General features: G+C 44.7%; 1 protein-coding gene across 1 annotated transcript in view; it reads right to left on the reverse strand.

Moving 5' to 3' along the window:
• The window catches only part of kcnh6a (potassium voltage-gated channel, subfamily H (eag-related), member 6a), an 86,499-nt gene extending 71,574 nt beyond the window's left edge, over positions 1 to 14,925 (reverse strand). The window contains exons 1-6 of the mRNA XM_056287517.1: positions 14,850 to 14,925; positions 12,462 to 12,692; positions 5,089 to 5,241; positions 4,792 to 4,895; positions 4,273 to 4,582; positions 551 to 753 (exon numbers count right to left, since the gene is read on the reverse strand). Of these exons, the coding sequence (XP_056143492.1) occupies positions 551 to 753; positions 4,273 to 4,582; positions 4,792 to 4,895; positions 5,089 to 5,241; positions 12,462 to 12,692; positions 14,850 to 14,925 (1,077 nt within the window). The remainder of the gene's footprint in view (positions 1 to 550; positions 754 to 4,272; positions 4,583 to 4,791; positions 4,896 to 5,088; positions 5,242 to 12,461; positions 12,693 to 14,849) is intronic.
• Between the last annotated feature and the right edge of the window lie 304 nt (positions 14,926 to 15,229).

Consider the following 15,229-nt stretch of genomic DNA (forward strand, 5'->3'; position numbering starts at 1 on the left):
ACTTTCAATTGATGAGGCCAGGGAAAATGGGATTTTATGCCTTAAGCCATTTGAGTAATTGTGTTATGGAAATGCTGAACGAATGTCCAGAGGTGACATATTTCACCATATAGAAGCCATTCAAACAAGTTTAAAGCAAGGAAATCTGTGATTTAGGGTTGGTTTTTACTTTGGATATATCTCTGTATGTGTTGATTTTGACATAGTAGGTTATAAGAGCCTGACAAGCACCAGCAAACAGCCAATACTGTCATTATGTTGGATAAAAGCATTGTGGGATGGGGGTCTGTTTTTTTACTTTCCCAGTTTTGAATATGTCTAAAAGGGACAACTGATTTTCATATATATTTTGCTATATTAGCTGTTGCTATAAAATTAGATTGGTTTGGTAGGCTTTTAACAAACAGAGAACCTGAGTTAAAGTCCTAAGCACCCACCTCCCAGAGGTGTCCTTTAACAAGACACTGAATTTCTGCCAGCTGCATTTTCCCTCTCTTTCTGGCTGTCTCGTTTGTCTTCCCCTCTTATTTTAGTCACATTTCATTCATACCTGTGTGACCTGGGTGACTTTCTCCGTGACGTTCTGGGTGCGGTCCTTAATCTTGCTCGGCGCAATGATCTCTATTTCTGTTGGGGAGGGGGGTTTCATCCGATCAGAGCCAAAGGCGAGAGTGACCTGGGGAATGCGGCTGATAGTCCGGTGTCGCATCAGGTCCGAGTCAGACGTGGAGTTCAGAGCGTTGGGCTTCAGATCTGTGGCACACAGCAGTACTTATCAGTACACACACTCAACCAAGGCACAAAAATCAGTTCAAGGAATGAAACTGGAAACTGAAAAAATGGGACCGAACAAAAAATAAACAGAAATTACAACAAACACAAATCATAATAAACACAAAAAAAGTTATATTACAAAAAAACACTCAAAAACTACTTGCGTTTTTTTCCCTCAGTTTTCAGCAAAGAATTGTCTGCACGAGGCGGCCATTTTGACCGTTTTGGATTTTTCAAAGTTTAATAACTTTTTGAAAGAAAAAAAAAGATACAAACCTGCCGCTCTCTGAATGCTCCTAAAATGGCATATTTGCAGTAAAATCAGTTTAAAATCAACTACACAACAAAAAAAGATATGATAAGCTCTACCTAAAATGGCCATGACTGGTCAAAATGACGGCGCGTAATTTGTGCGTCATCGGCGCCTTTTATGACGTATATTGGTCACGTTTCCTTCACGAAGTTCATTGCTCTGTCCGCACAACAACAACAAAAAAGTAACAAAACCATTAAGCCGTACAAGGATATTTTCAGAGGAATTATGTCACGTTTCTTTTTTTTCCTCTTTTATTTATTTTCTTTCTTTCTGTTTGTATGAGTTGTTTTCTCATTTTTATAATCCCTAGCAGATTTGTTTTGTAATTATTATTTATTCAAAGTCCTTTCTTACTGTACCATTTTCTGGAGTACGGGTCGCGAATTTACGAATCCTACTATGGCTACGCCAAGACCCGCCCTACTCTGTCTGTGATTGGCTAACCCTATCCCTAACCCCACCCTAACCCTAACCTTAACCAACCTAACCAGCGGAGACAACGAGTACTAGCCAATCAGAGGCATCGGGTCTTGGCGTGGCCATAGTAGGATTCGTAAATTCGCATCCGGGGAGGGCTGCAGACTACTACCACATGCCTCCTCCGGGCCGCTTCTTTTCACCTGACAGTGAGGAGTTTCACCGGGGGGATGCAGCGCATGGGATTCCCCCCATTCCCCTGCCCCCCTGAGCAGGGGCGGAAAAGCAATGAACTTTTTCTTCTTTTTTTTACATTTTAATAAACGTAATTGCAAAACATTGATATGTGCAAATATAGCAGACCCGTACGCGAATTTACGAATCCTACTATGGCCACGCCAAGACCCAGAATCCTACTATGGCCACGCCAAGACCCGATGCCTCTGATTGGCTAGTACTCGTTGTCTCCGTTGGTTAGGTTGGTTAAGGTTAGGGTTAGGGTGGGGTTAGGGATAGGGTTAGCCAATCACAGACAGAGTAGGGCGGGTCTTGGCGTAGCCATAGTAGGATTCGTAAATTCGCTCCCCGGATCGGCAGAAGGGGTGGAGCAGCGACCGGGACAGCTCGGAAGAGTGGGATAATTGGCCAAGTACAATTGGGGACAAAAAGGGGGGAAAAATCAAAAAGAAAAAAAGAAAAAAGAAAAAGAAGTTCATTGCTGTGTCCTAGAAACACACTAGCATCCTCCAGTGCAGAGTAATAGTCTAGGCTTGATTTTTTATTATTGCCAACATGCCTGGTTACAGACGCCGTTTCAGACGCACCATGACTACCACCGAGGCGTTGCAGTATTTACAGGCGTTGGACAGCGGCGATTTTAAATTGTTTGAAAAAAACGTATTAAAGTTGTTAAAATGTAAATTTTGGTGCCAATTAGTTTCATAACAGACATACTAACATATGTAATACATTAATATATCAACTGGGGATTTATCTTGACAGAATATAGAGTTTAAAAACCATTGCGGTCATTTTGACGGCCAATGGTCGTTCTAGTAGTTTTTAAGTTCCGGTCGTTGCTTGGGACTGTCTCAATATTTATCTTCAGTTCTTTTTTTTTACATTTCACGTTTTATAGGCCTTGTTACGTTTGTTAAATTAGCAATATATGTTTTCCGTTTTATTTTTCAGGCAATATTTTCAATTTTTCAATTTTGCTATTCAAGTTCGACCATGTTTCTGAAGTTTAAATTGTTTAAAAATAGCATTACAGTTGTTAAAATGTTAATTTTGGTGTCAGTCGTTTCCTAACAGACATACTAACATATGTAATGCATTAATATCTCAATTGGGTATTTATCTTGACAGAATGTAGAATTTAAAAACTGGCTGTCATTTTGACCACCCATGGTCATTTTAGGTAGGAGAGAACTTTGGTTCTTAGCCATGTGTTATCAAGAGCCATATGTCTGCAAATTCAAATCAAACACTATGCCTTCTTGCTTAACCAATTCCTTCATTGGTTGAAGCTGAGCTAATCGGTGAAATCACCTGCTGGACAGTATGCTTCAAAACGAAGATCTGCATGACATGGTGCTAAGTGGCATATACGTGGTTGTTGTTGACTACTAGTATAAACATACTCATTAAAAAAGCCAAAATTTGTTTGTAAAAAAACAACAACAACAAAACATACTGTTCAACTGAATTATGGGAGCCCTGAACTTCTTTTTACTGCCTATTATTCCTCATCCATCTTGCCATGACTACAACACACAAAAAAGCTCTTACCATCCACCAGCCCCTCAAACACAAGGATTGCAAACAGTGTAATACAGGATAAAGATGTAGTTTTACACAAGCCCGAATCTAGGCCAATATTACCAAGTTGTTTAGGAATATGTTCATTTTATGACAACTAAAATGTCAAAAGAGTTTATTTTGTCTCCTGCAAATTCCTTACATTTGAAAAGGGGACTCAAACAGATCAATTCATTTACCGTAAGTAGTAAAACTCACAGATAAATATACAAATGAATGCTAAAGCCCCCAAAAATGTGTGTGAGAGAAAACTCAGGAACTGCAGAAGAGACGTTATGAGTCAAAAATGTGTCCTGTAAATAAATCGTTCTATCACAAAGCAACTCCCCGGAGAGAAGAGAGGCAGATGTGTTTGGAAAGCTTGGCATGTAATTTTAACAGAAGGGAAAGCTATCCCTCACCCCTGTCACACATGAACGAGCACACACACACACACACACACACACACACACACACACACACACACACACACACACGTGCACACACACACGCACGCATGCATGCACGCACGCACGCACACACATACGCACACGCACACGCAACACAAACACATACAACACATACACACCCAAGCAACACACACAAGGACACATTCACACACAAAAACAAACACATACTCATGCAAACATGCACAAATGAATGTGTTGGTATGCACTCTCAAACACACAAAAGAGACACAGACACACAAACACCCACACTGCAGATGTGGTGTTGAAAGATTAATTAGCGTGTCCCCGTTGAGACAATCATCAGGCTTCTTTCTGCACATGCTTAGGCCGATGTGCTTGATGTCAGGAGATATGGGAATGTTGGGGGGGGGGTCTGTGATATGTCACTCAAGTCAAATGAGTAATGATTCTTTCAACCGACTGTGGTCAAAATCCTTTACAGTTAGTTTTGTGAACAACTGACCAAGACACTCAGTCAAACATGGCAACACTCACTGCCTTGAGCGTGGGGGTCTCCCGGTCGAATGTTCCACTCAGCCCTCATGCCATCGATGTCATCCAAGGATGATGCTCGTCGGAGGCTGTGGACGCTGTCTCTGGAGCAGCTGTGAATCAGAGTCCCACGGGAAAAGGCCACATTGGGATCCAGTCGGTCAGTCAACAGGGACAAGCGCTTTGGGGAGGACTGAGCCATTGGGGAAGACGGCTCCAGGTCCTGCTCTATCAGGGCCTCTGTCTCAGACTGCATGCAACTCTCCTTGGATGGGATACGGAACTCTTTCAGGGGGAGTTCCTCACTGTTGGGCTGCAGCGGTAACAAGAGTGAGAGGACATAGATGTTGTTTGTAAGTATTATGAGATGCTGTACATCTACATGCATGCAAACACTATGTTGTCTCTGGTAGGGCTGTACATGTGTAAAAAAGAGGGCAAGGAACGAAAGATTTGTGAATGTGTTGATGTAGGTATGTGTTATATAACGGTGTGTGTGTATATGCATATGTACCAGCTTACCTGCAGGTAGTCCACCACCACGCCTTCAAACTGATCTTTGGAGAGCGAGGGCCGTCTCATGGAGCGCAGAGTTGGCAGCCTCATCTTTAACCTGCGATTCTGACCTGCTGTGAAAAAAAGCAAATAACACAAACATACAACCGTGGCTCACAGGTAGAAAACTGTCAAACAGACCAGACCACCTTATAAAGATCCCAGGCCTTCGATATAGACAAGGTGATTATGCAAAAAAACATAAATTTAAAAAAAAACATAAAAATACATATAAACATATAAGCACAATGTATTCATAATGACCTGCCCACACCCATCCTTGGGATATTCTCTGTCTAAGTCCTGCTTTCTTGAGGGTTGGGTCAATCAACTCCTGGAAGTTGAGGATGAACATGATGACCATCCCTTCTTCATTTTTTACAGGAACAACATCAACCAAACATGGTCTGCATGTGCCTGTTTGTTAAATAGAGGCAGAGAGAGAGACAGAGAGACAGCGAGAGAGAGAGAGAGAGAGAGAGAGAGAGAGAGAGAGAGAGAGAGAGAGAGAGAGAGAGAGAGAGAGAGAGAGAGAGAGAGAGAGAGAGAGAGAGAGAGATAACATCAAATAAGGGGCATCTCGATTTGAATCAGTGTTGCTGTTATTTATGGTCCGTTACTATACTCATTGGCCAGGATTGAATATGAAGAATGTATATATTGAAACTCGGTATCTAGAATAATGACCCTCTGGTGTGCTCCAATTATCACATAGCTCAGCCTCCATAGGGAAAGTCTACTCTAGGGTGCTGGAAAGGAGGCTCTGACCGATTGTCGAACCTCGGATCCAGTAGGAACAATGCGGATTCCATCCTGGCCCAACTCTTTACCCTTGCGGAAGTGCTGTGGGAGGCATGGGAGTTTGACCAGCCAGTCTACATGTCTTTTGTGGACTTGGAGAAGGCTTACGACCGTATACCCTGTGGCACTCTGTGGCGGGAGTATGGGGTAAGGCAGTGCTCCAAACTATCTGGTCCTTGTATAACCAAAGTGAGAGCGGTGTCTGCATTTTCGGCACAAAGTCAAACACGTTTTCGGTGGGTGTCGGACTCCGCCAAGGTTGTCCTTTGTCTCCGATTCTGTTTGTGATATTCATGGAAAGGATCTCAAGGCGCAGCCAAGGCGAGGAGTGTGTCCGTTTAGGAACATCACTGCTGTATTAACACCGCCCCGAGCTGCCTCCCCGGCACGTTCAAGCCACTCCCCCAGCTCGGACGTGCCGGAAACATCCGAGCTCTCGGCTGCACAGTCTGCACCAGGTGTTTGCCATCATCCATCAGGCACAACTGCGGCAATCAGGCAGCCCCTCTACAAGAAGTCTCCCAGAACACCACTCCGTGCTTCGACGCACTGAACCCTGCGGTGAAGCTCTGACAAGCCCTCCAGCGTTCCTTACTCTCTTACAATTCTGTTTATTCCCCAGTGTCTTATATTCGTGTCTCTCTGTTTCCTCCCAAGACTCCCCCTCCGCGATTTCCACGGCTCCCCGCACCTCCCTCGTCCCCAGCGACCGTTACGTTTTTCCCCGGCCCTCTCCAGCAATCTCCCCTCGTGTCCCTCTACCTGGACCCCTCCTTTCGGACTCGACTTCCCGGATCTCGGACCCGGACTTCCTCGGACAAACCCTTTTGGATCACGGACTGGACTTTCTTGCCAGGTGCACGCACATTATTCAACACCTCCTGGTCATTTACATACCGCACCACACATAGGCTAAAAACACTCACACATAGTTATACACGCAAACCACGGGACACCACACAGTTTATTCACACATCCCACTAACAGAACGTTTTTCGCACCATACATTCCCCCCACTCTATTCCATTTATTATTTGGCGGCAGTATTTGTTATCTCCCCTCCTTGTTATTCCCCCTCCCCCAGTAAAACCGCCTTTTTGGATTTTGAAGTCATCCTGTGTCTGTCTGCCTTGGGTTTCGCCACATGGGTCAGGTTCTGGTGCGCGAGCATAGCAATTGCATCTCTGCTCTTCGCAGATGATGTGGTTGTGTTGGCTTCATCAGAACGCGACATCCAACGCGCACTGGTTTGGTTTGCAGCTGGGTGTGAAATGGCCGGGATGAGAGTCAGCAACTCCAAGTCTGAGTCCATGGTTCTCTACCAGAAACTTGTGGATTGCTCCCTCCGGGTTGGGGATGAGTTGTTGCCTCAAGTGAAGTAGTTCAGGTATCTTGGGGTCCTGTTCACGAGTGAGGGTAGGGTGGAGCGGGAGATTGACAGGTCGATTGGTGCAGCATCAGCAGTAATACCGACGTTGTACTGGACCGTTGTGGTGAAGAGGGAGCTGAGCCGGAAGACAAAGCTCTCAATTTACCAGTCAATCTTCGTTCCAACCCTCACCTATGGTCGTGAGCTTTGGGTAGTGACCGAAAGGGTGAGATCACAGAAATTAGTTTCCTCCAAAGGGTGTCTGGGCTCCGCCTTAGAGATAGGGTGAGGAGCTGGGACATCCGGAGTGAGCTTGGAGTAGAGCCGCTGCTCCTTCGCGTCGAAAGGAGCCAAATGAGGTGGTTCGGGCATCTGATTAGGATGCCTTCTGAGCGCCTTCCTTTGGAGGTTTTCCGGGCACGTCAAACTGGGAGGAGACCCCAGGGTAGACCCAGAACTCGTTGGAGGGACTACGTGTCCAATCTGGTCTGGGAACGCCTTGGGATCCCCCAGGAGAAGCTGGAGGGCGTTGCTGGGGAGAGGGACGTCTGGTGTGACCTACCTAGCTTGCTGCCACCGCCACCCGACCGCTGAGAAGCGCCTGCTGATGAGATGAGTTGAGAGAGTTCTCCTTGAGGGTGAACGGTCCAGCAGCGTCCTGATGTGCGGCTGTGGTATTTGTTTTAAAATACCAGGTTGTGTTCTTGATGGGTTGATCTGATTATTTTAGATCATTTTAGCCCGCTGTGGCTTTTGAACAGCAGCAATTCTTTAACTTTCTCTAAACTGTTTCCCAAAAGTATTCATAAATCCGTGCTTTTTGGGAAGCTATTATAAAGTGTTTCTGGAGGTGGGTTGGGTGGGTAGAGAATCAATTTTTCTCTTAAAATGTAATAATTGTAATAACATCACAACAAACTTGTAATGAGTTAAACAGGATTAGTTTTATTATTATCCTCCCCGGACCCTTTTAGGACGTTGCACAGGGAGTAAATGAGTTGTATTAGTCAGTCTATTGGTGTGTGCCATTAGGGCTCGCGGATTGTTAGTGCACCGCAATTCGGCCCATTCAGTTAAGTAAAGCTTTCTTATTGGGGGTATATGTGTCGTTCAAGTTGCTCTGAAACTACCATACAAAACCATCTTTTCAGGCAAGCCTTTTATAGATTCCCACCCCTGATTTCTGTTTTGTTTCATCGCTAGCTTGGTCTGTTACTCCCGATGCCATGTTTTTATATTCATTCAATTTATTTGATGTATTGAGTGTGAAGCACTTTAACTCTGTTTTTAAAATTGCTATATAAATAACATTTTGCTTTCTTGCTTGCTTACTTTAAGACATTGGAAATTGGGACCACTGTGGCAAGATGACGGCACAGACTCACGTTTGCAGTGGCTTAACCAGTACCGACTATGCAGTGTCCATGTCTGCGTCTAAGTTTATGCCATCGTGTGAAGTTTTTATTTTTCTTAGAGTTAATGGCTGGGAGAGCTGGTGTTGAATCGACTGAGAGCTTGTTCTGCCGTGTACTGTGGGCCCAGGGACCACGGCCCTGCTTGGAGCTGCGCCCGAGAGAAAACACCAAGACGGTCTGGCGGCGGCCTCACCTTGCGTCGGCTGTGCAGTGTTTTTATCTGCGTCTGCGTTTGCATCGTCGTGCGGGGAAGTGTGTCGAAGGTGTCTGGCTGGGAGAGCTGGCGTTGGATCGGCTGAGGGAGCCAGGTCTGCTGCGTCCGGTGGGCCCACGGAGCATGGCCTTGCCTGGAGCTGCGCCCGAGGAGGAAGCACCGAGGGTGGTCTGACGGGACGCGGAAGCGGGGCAGGCTAAGCTAACTGCTAGCCCATGCAGACCGGAAGTTCCGACAGTCATCCTGGTTGTTTGTTCTCTTGGACAGTGGGATTTTTGGACTGTGTTGCATTGAATAGACTGTGTTAACTGTGCCCCCCCCCCTTCGTCCTCTGTTTTTGGTGGTGTCGTTTTTGGAAATTTTGGATATGTGTTTTTATATCTTTGGTGTTGCACTGATGTGGGCTTGGTGAAACGAAATTTCGTTTCTTTTGTGTATGCAAGTACATGATAGAAATGACAAATTGTTCCGGATTCCTGATTTCCAACTTCAACAAGCTGTACGACAGCAAAAACATATGGTAATTTAAGAAGGGGGGAATATAGCACGTACAGGTGCAAAACTGACTGCTTCTCATGAACTAAGGAACATACAATGACAAGTAAATATCAAAGGACTTGATCCTTTGTTCCCTGTTCTTTGATGTGTATCACATGTCCCATTTGAATGTGAGAGGGCTCCTGTCAAAATATATGTCGTTTTTTCTTCTAATGATTAATTCCACCTGTACTTTGTTGTTTTGACAGTAATGTTATTCAAACATTTATGCCTATTAAGTATATTGAAACTGAACAGAAAGAAAGATAGAGCTTGGAACATGAGAGAGAGAGGAAGAGGGAGGAAGAAAGAGAGCGGTAGAGAGACAGAGAAAGGAGAGTGATGAAGAGAGAGAGACAGAGGGAGAGAGTGAGGATACAGCACAGAGAATATAAGAAAGAAAGGTAGAAACAGACAAAGACATTGAAATGAAGGAGATGGAGAGTAAAAATGTGCTCTGGCTATATTGAAAGTGAGAAGGGACAACTTGCTGCAGTGCCTCAAGGTCTCACTTCAAACTGACTTGAGCATAGACTAAAAATAGAAACACACACGTACGTACACACACACACACACACGTAAATGTGATCGAACCCATTAACATATCCAAACTGGGAAAGTCAGAGCAGAGTTTAATTTCAGGCAGAAGAAGGATGATCTTGTTACGAGTCACTGTGTAAAGAAAAGCTGACCAGGCCAGTTCACTCTGTGTATGACTTAAAGTAGCAAGTCAAGCTGTTTGCAGTATTTCCCCAGCCGTTTGTCCCTGTATGGTGGGCCACTCAGCTAAGGTAATCGACCAACCAGCCAAGGCAAATGAAAAACTAAATAAAATTGCTAATAAGCAAGTCATTGTTTATGTGTACCAGCACCTGTTTCTTTAGGTAGCTGAAAAGAAATCTAGGGGAAACACTGGTCTGTATAGGCAAGAGGACACTAAATAAATAGATGCTCAGTGGATTTGATCTGGCACACTGATTGCATTTCCATGACAACAGCAGTCAAGACTGTATGCCTCAGGCCAAAATGGCCAAAGTAACAAAAGAAAGGGATGCGTATGTAAGCATCACTATGTGCCCGTGTGTATCTCTGCGTGTGTATGTGTGTGTGTGTGTAGATATACCCATTATGTTTACAATGTGTATTTGTAACTCTCCTACAGCTCGGTGTGCTTGCCTCCTTCCAGTCTCGACCTGCCTCACATGGTCATATAATCCTGCCTCAGTGCTCTACGTGCATATGATAGAATCCAGGAGCCGAAAGGAGAACCGAGGAGGAATTACCATGTTACAGGTGAAAGAGCCCCAGATGCTGACCTCTCCTTTGTCCACAGACCTTCACACAGGTCGTCTCCAGTGATTGCACATTGGTAAGATAGGCATAGCAATGAGGCTGTGAAATCAAATACAACTTCTAGTGACGTATGACTGCACTGACATTTTCTAACTGGCGGCGTTCAAATATAAAGGTCTCTGTCCTGAGATATTTCAGTGTAAGTCCTTATCCAACTCTCCCATGACTCTTTAAATAACAATTTTCTTCTCTAAACCCCTGCCATAGTGACCCTATTCTCTTCCCATGGCGTCATATATTGACGCTGTTAAAGTGTTAATATATGACGTGCAAGGTCCTCTTCAGCTTCTGTATGAGATGCAGCGGGTAAACCACTATACCTAACCTTAATCCTAAAATTAATTGCTTCCTAACCTGTATGTCTTTAATATTCATAAATCAGGATGGAAGTTTAATACTGGAGTCTATGGAACACCCACAACATCTCTGTACAGACGCCAAAGGGTACCTTATCAACACTTGTTTTTGATTTTTCTTTTTTCTTTTTTTTATTATTGAATGCCAATAGCATCAACTACACTGATGAGCCAAAACATTATGACCAGTCACAGGTGAACAAAATAACGTTGATAATCTCCAGACAAGGGCACATGTCAAGGTCTGGGTAGGTTAGATGGTAATCAAACAATCAGTTCTTGTAGTCAATGTGTTGGATGCAGGAGAAATGAGCAGGAGTAAAGATCTGAGTGAGTTTGACAAGGGCCAAATTGTTATGGCCAGACAACATGGTAAGAGCATCTTTGAAACGGCAAGGCTTGTGAGGTGCTCCTGGTCAGCAGTGGTGAGTACCTATCATCAACAGTGGTCCGAGGAGGGACAAACCACAAACAGGTGACAGGGTGTTGGGCGCCCAAGGCTCATCGATAAGTGAGGGCATCTGGTCCCAACTGACACAAGGTGTTCCTTATCTGATGCGAGGGTCTAAGGACAGGATGTTGTGTTGCTGTAAAGCCCCTTGAGGCAACTTTGTAATTTGTGATATTGGGCTATATAAACAAAATTGACTTGACTTGACTACTGTGGCACAAGTCACAAAAAAATCAGACAGTTATGGGAGCAATGTGTCACAAAACACAGTGCATCGCACCATGCTGCGTTTGGAGCTGCATAGCTGCAGACTGGTCAGAGTGTCCATGATGACCCCTGTCCACCGTTGAAAGTGCATACAATGGGCACGTGAGCGTCGGAACTGGACCTTGGAGCAGTGGAAGAAGGTCGCCTGTTGGGATGAGTCCCATTTTCTTTTAGATCACATAGATGGCTGTGTATGTGTGCACCCGTTTACCTGGGGAAGTGATTGCACTAGGATGCACAGTGAGATGACGACAAGCTGGTGGAGGCAGTGTGATGCTCTGGGCAATGTTCTGCTGGGAAACCCTGGGTCCAGCCATTCATGTGGACATCAATTAGACAAGTGCCACATAACTAAATATTATCACAGACCAGGTACACCCTTTCATGGCAATGGTATTCCCTGATGGCAGTTGCCTCTTTCAGCAGGATAATGTGCCCTGCCACACTGCACACATTGTTCGGGAATGGTTTGAGGAAGATGATGAAATGTTCAATGTGTTGCCCTGGCCTCCAAATTCTCCAGATCTCAATCCAATTGAGCATATGTGGGATGTGCTGGACCGACAAGTCCGATCCATGGTGGCTCCACCTCGCAACTTACAGGACTTGAAGGATCTGCTGCTAATATTTTGGTGCCAGATACAACAGGACACCTTCGTGGGTCTTGTAGAGTCCATGGATTAGCGGGTCAGGGCTGTTTTGGCGGCACACAGAGGACTAAAAGCATATTGGGCAGGTGGTCATCAGTGTATGACACCACAGGATGAGAATGAGTAGCCGTAACAGTTTTCATCTCTTGAACTCACTGCCTTACTGATTGTCCATCTTTCTACCTCCTTTTCTTTCCTGCTTTATTTCCCACCTAGTGTCTTACCTTCTTTAGCATAGTATAGGATCTCCACCTTCCGCTCCTCAGAGCCCAGGAGGGCCTGCGCCAGCTGTGCCAGGGCACTCTTCAAGGTGCCAGGCCCCACCAGGAACTGGCAGGTGCAGGGCTGCTGCATGATTTCTGCCCTGGTGAAGCCAAACATCTGGCAGAAGCCCTCGTTACAGTAGATGATCCCGCAGTTCTTCATCTGGGCATTGGCGATCAAAAACTTGCGATCTGTGATGGGGAGGTCAGCAGAAGTTTGCAGAGGTGCAGAGGTTATGGATGCAACAACAGATCATTTTTTTCAAGTTTACAATTTATACTTGAAGGTGTGGAATTCTGGGAGTAACTTGAGATGAAACAAAACCTACTACAGTTGTTTGCTTGCTTTTTATTTCTGACAAGAGAGAATCTATTTGAGGAATAATGTCATTTGGATAATGCATTACCTCAGCAGGGTGTCTCAATAAAAGATCTAAAGCCCATAATTGTCTCTTATTCCTCTCAACAATCAGCTAAAGTAGAACAAATGCAGCCCATCTTTGTTGGGGCTGATTGTATTAGTAGGTAGGATTTTCTCAAGAGGCTGAGAAGAGCAGATCTTTCTTGTCATTTTAAAGGTTTTTAAAACCTGTCGTTCGGGGTCCTTATCTGTCAACAGTAACTATTGTCCAGATAACATGGGTGGCGATTATAATCTGCACAACACTCACAACAACCACAGGGGCACTCTGAAATCACTGTGCAACACTGGCATTGTATGAGACCAGTTTTGTTGGAAGGCTGTTGATGGCAGAGTCCAACAGGGTGAAGAAAAAGTCCATCACTTCTACCTCAAGCTGTTTCATTTATAAGCCTCTAATGAAACTCAGTTTTACATGCATTACTGCTTGCTATATAAACAAATGAGTGAAGAGGACTTGGGCCCTTTCCCTGAAAAGGTGACCCTCTTTTCATTCCCATTCCTCTCCAGTCCCTTTTTTGAAGGAAATAGGTGAAGTCCTGTAGTGAAAAGCACATCTCATCCAAAGTCATTATCTGGGGCTCCTAGTGGGGACACTGATCGTCAGTCACACTGTTGCTAAGCAGCACTGCTATGGCACGTGCCTCACCTGGTCATGCACATGTACACTTCTGCACGGGCAAACATGTAGCGTCACACAAACATGTTTTGGCCTTACATAATAAACCTTTGTAAGGTCTCTTTCAAGAAGAGTTTAAAGATCCAGATTAAAAACTGTCAAACTGTTGAGTCAAAGACAGACAGTTGGTTAATTCCTTTATCAAGAGAGCAGGGTACATACACTTTCCCCTTCTATAATCAGATTCCTATGTCAATGACGGGGTTATTTTTGGTCCTACTGCCATTGTCAACAGGCTGCTTTCATGCTGTGAGTGGAACACAGCAGGAAACAGGTACACCGAGCTGCATTGGAGTTTATGATAAATGAGCTATGGAGACTGTCGTTGCCTGAAGAGCAAGATTTTCCTCAGTTCAACCTGATTAGATGTATTTCTCACGCAAACCACACAGTTATTTTAACTGATGTTTTTCAGAATACAACCAAGGCTGCTTTAGACTGCCATGTGAACTGTTCACTTGCATTGCAGGAAATAAGGTGATATACGCTTTTGGCTAGGCCAGCCCAGTGTCAAAAATGACACACACACACACACACACACACACACACACACACACACACACACACACACACACACACACACACACACACACACACACACACACACACACACACACACAAAGGTTCAGTACTCACAGTAACACACACTGAAAATTAGGCCTATTCTTTCTGTATCTGCAACCTAGCCTAGTCTTTTTTTGCATTGAGCGAGTGGAACATGTGAGGTCATGGAACATAATCTATTGCACCATGTGAGCGCACACGAATAAACAGATATGCAGGTGCAGTAACCGTCAGATACAGAGAGTACTGAGGGAGCCAGGTGAGTATCTGAGTCAATCTAAATTAAGAACCCGAGTTTTGTGGGAGTCGCTATATTATGTTGTCATTACTGTACCAAGAGTTTGCATCAAGCCTTTTAAGATAATATATTAAGCCCTGCAGGCCTAAGTAATTGACAATTATGATTCTAGCCATCACTGACAGTAACTCACTAAAACTGGACAACATCGAAATTTCAAATTTCGCTCTATGAAACAAAAGACGGCCCTAACGTCACCCCCATATTAAGGAACAAACCTGCTATTTTGACCTGACGACAGTGGTTATCGTAGTAAACCTTCATTTGACACAAAGCCATTGTCAAATTCTGAGTTATGAATGGTGGTGACGTCGTAATATGTGTATTTACAACTCGTTCATTTGCTCTGAAGAAAGGAAAGAAAAGTGAAAAATTACGTCCACTTACTTTGCCCGTCGAATTTCCTGATAATGGTGTCCAGGTAGGTGTTTTGGAGCGCAACGTGACCACGTCTGACAGGCATATTTCTTGTTATTGCTGAGACAAAACACTTTTCCTCCGACACGTGAAGCAGGTTCAGCTTAAAGACAAATAAAGGCAAATAAGAGCGCGAGCAGCGGCTCGGGGCAGAGCATCAGCGCCATACTGACACGGTCTCACAGTCCAACACCGCGGTCCGCGGGCGGCGCGAGGAGCGGTTGCCACGGCAATAGCAGAGGCGCGCACCACGAAGATGTTGAGCTTGTCGAACGCCGCGCACTGTTCCCAGTACGCAGACCAGTAGGAAGCCCGAACCGGGTTTGGACCTGACAATTCAATCTAGGAAC

Source organism: Lampris incognitus, chromosome 10 (genome assembly GCF_029633865.1).
Source record: "Lampris incognitus isolate fLamInc1 chromosome 10, fLamInc1.hap2, whole genome shotgun sequence".
Classification (NCBI taxonomy): Eukaryota; Metazoa; Chordata; class Actinopteri; order Lampriformes; family Lampridae; genus Lampris; species Lampris incognitus.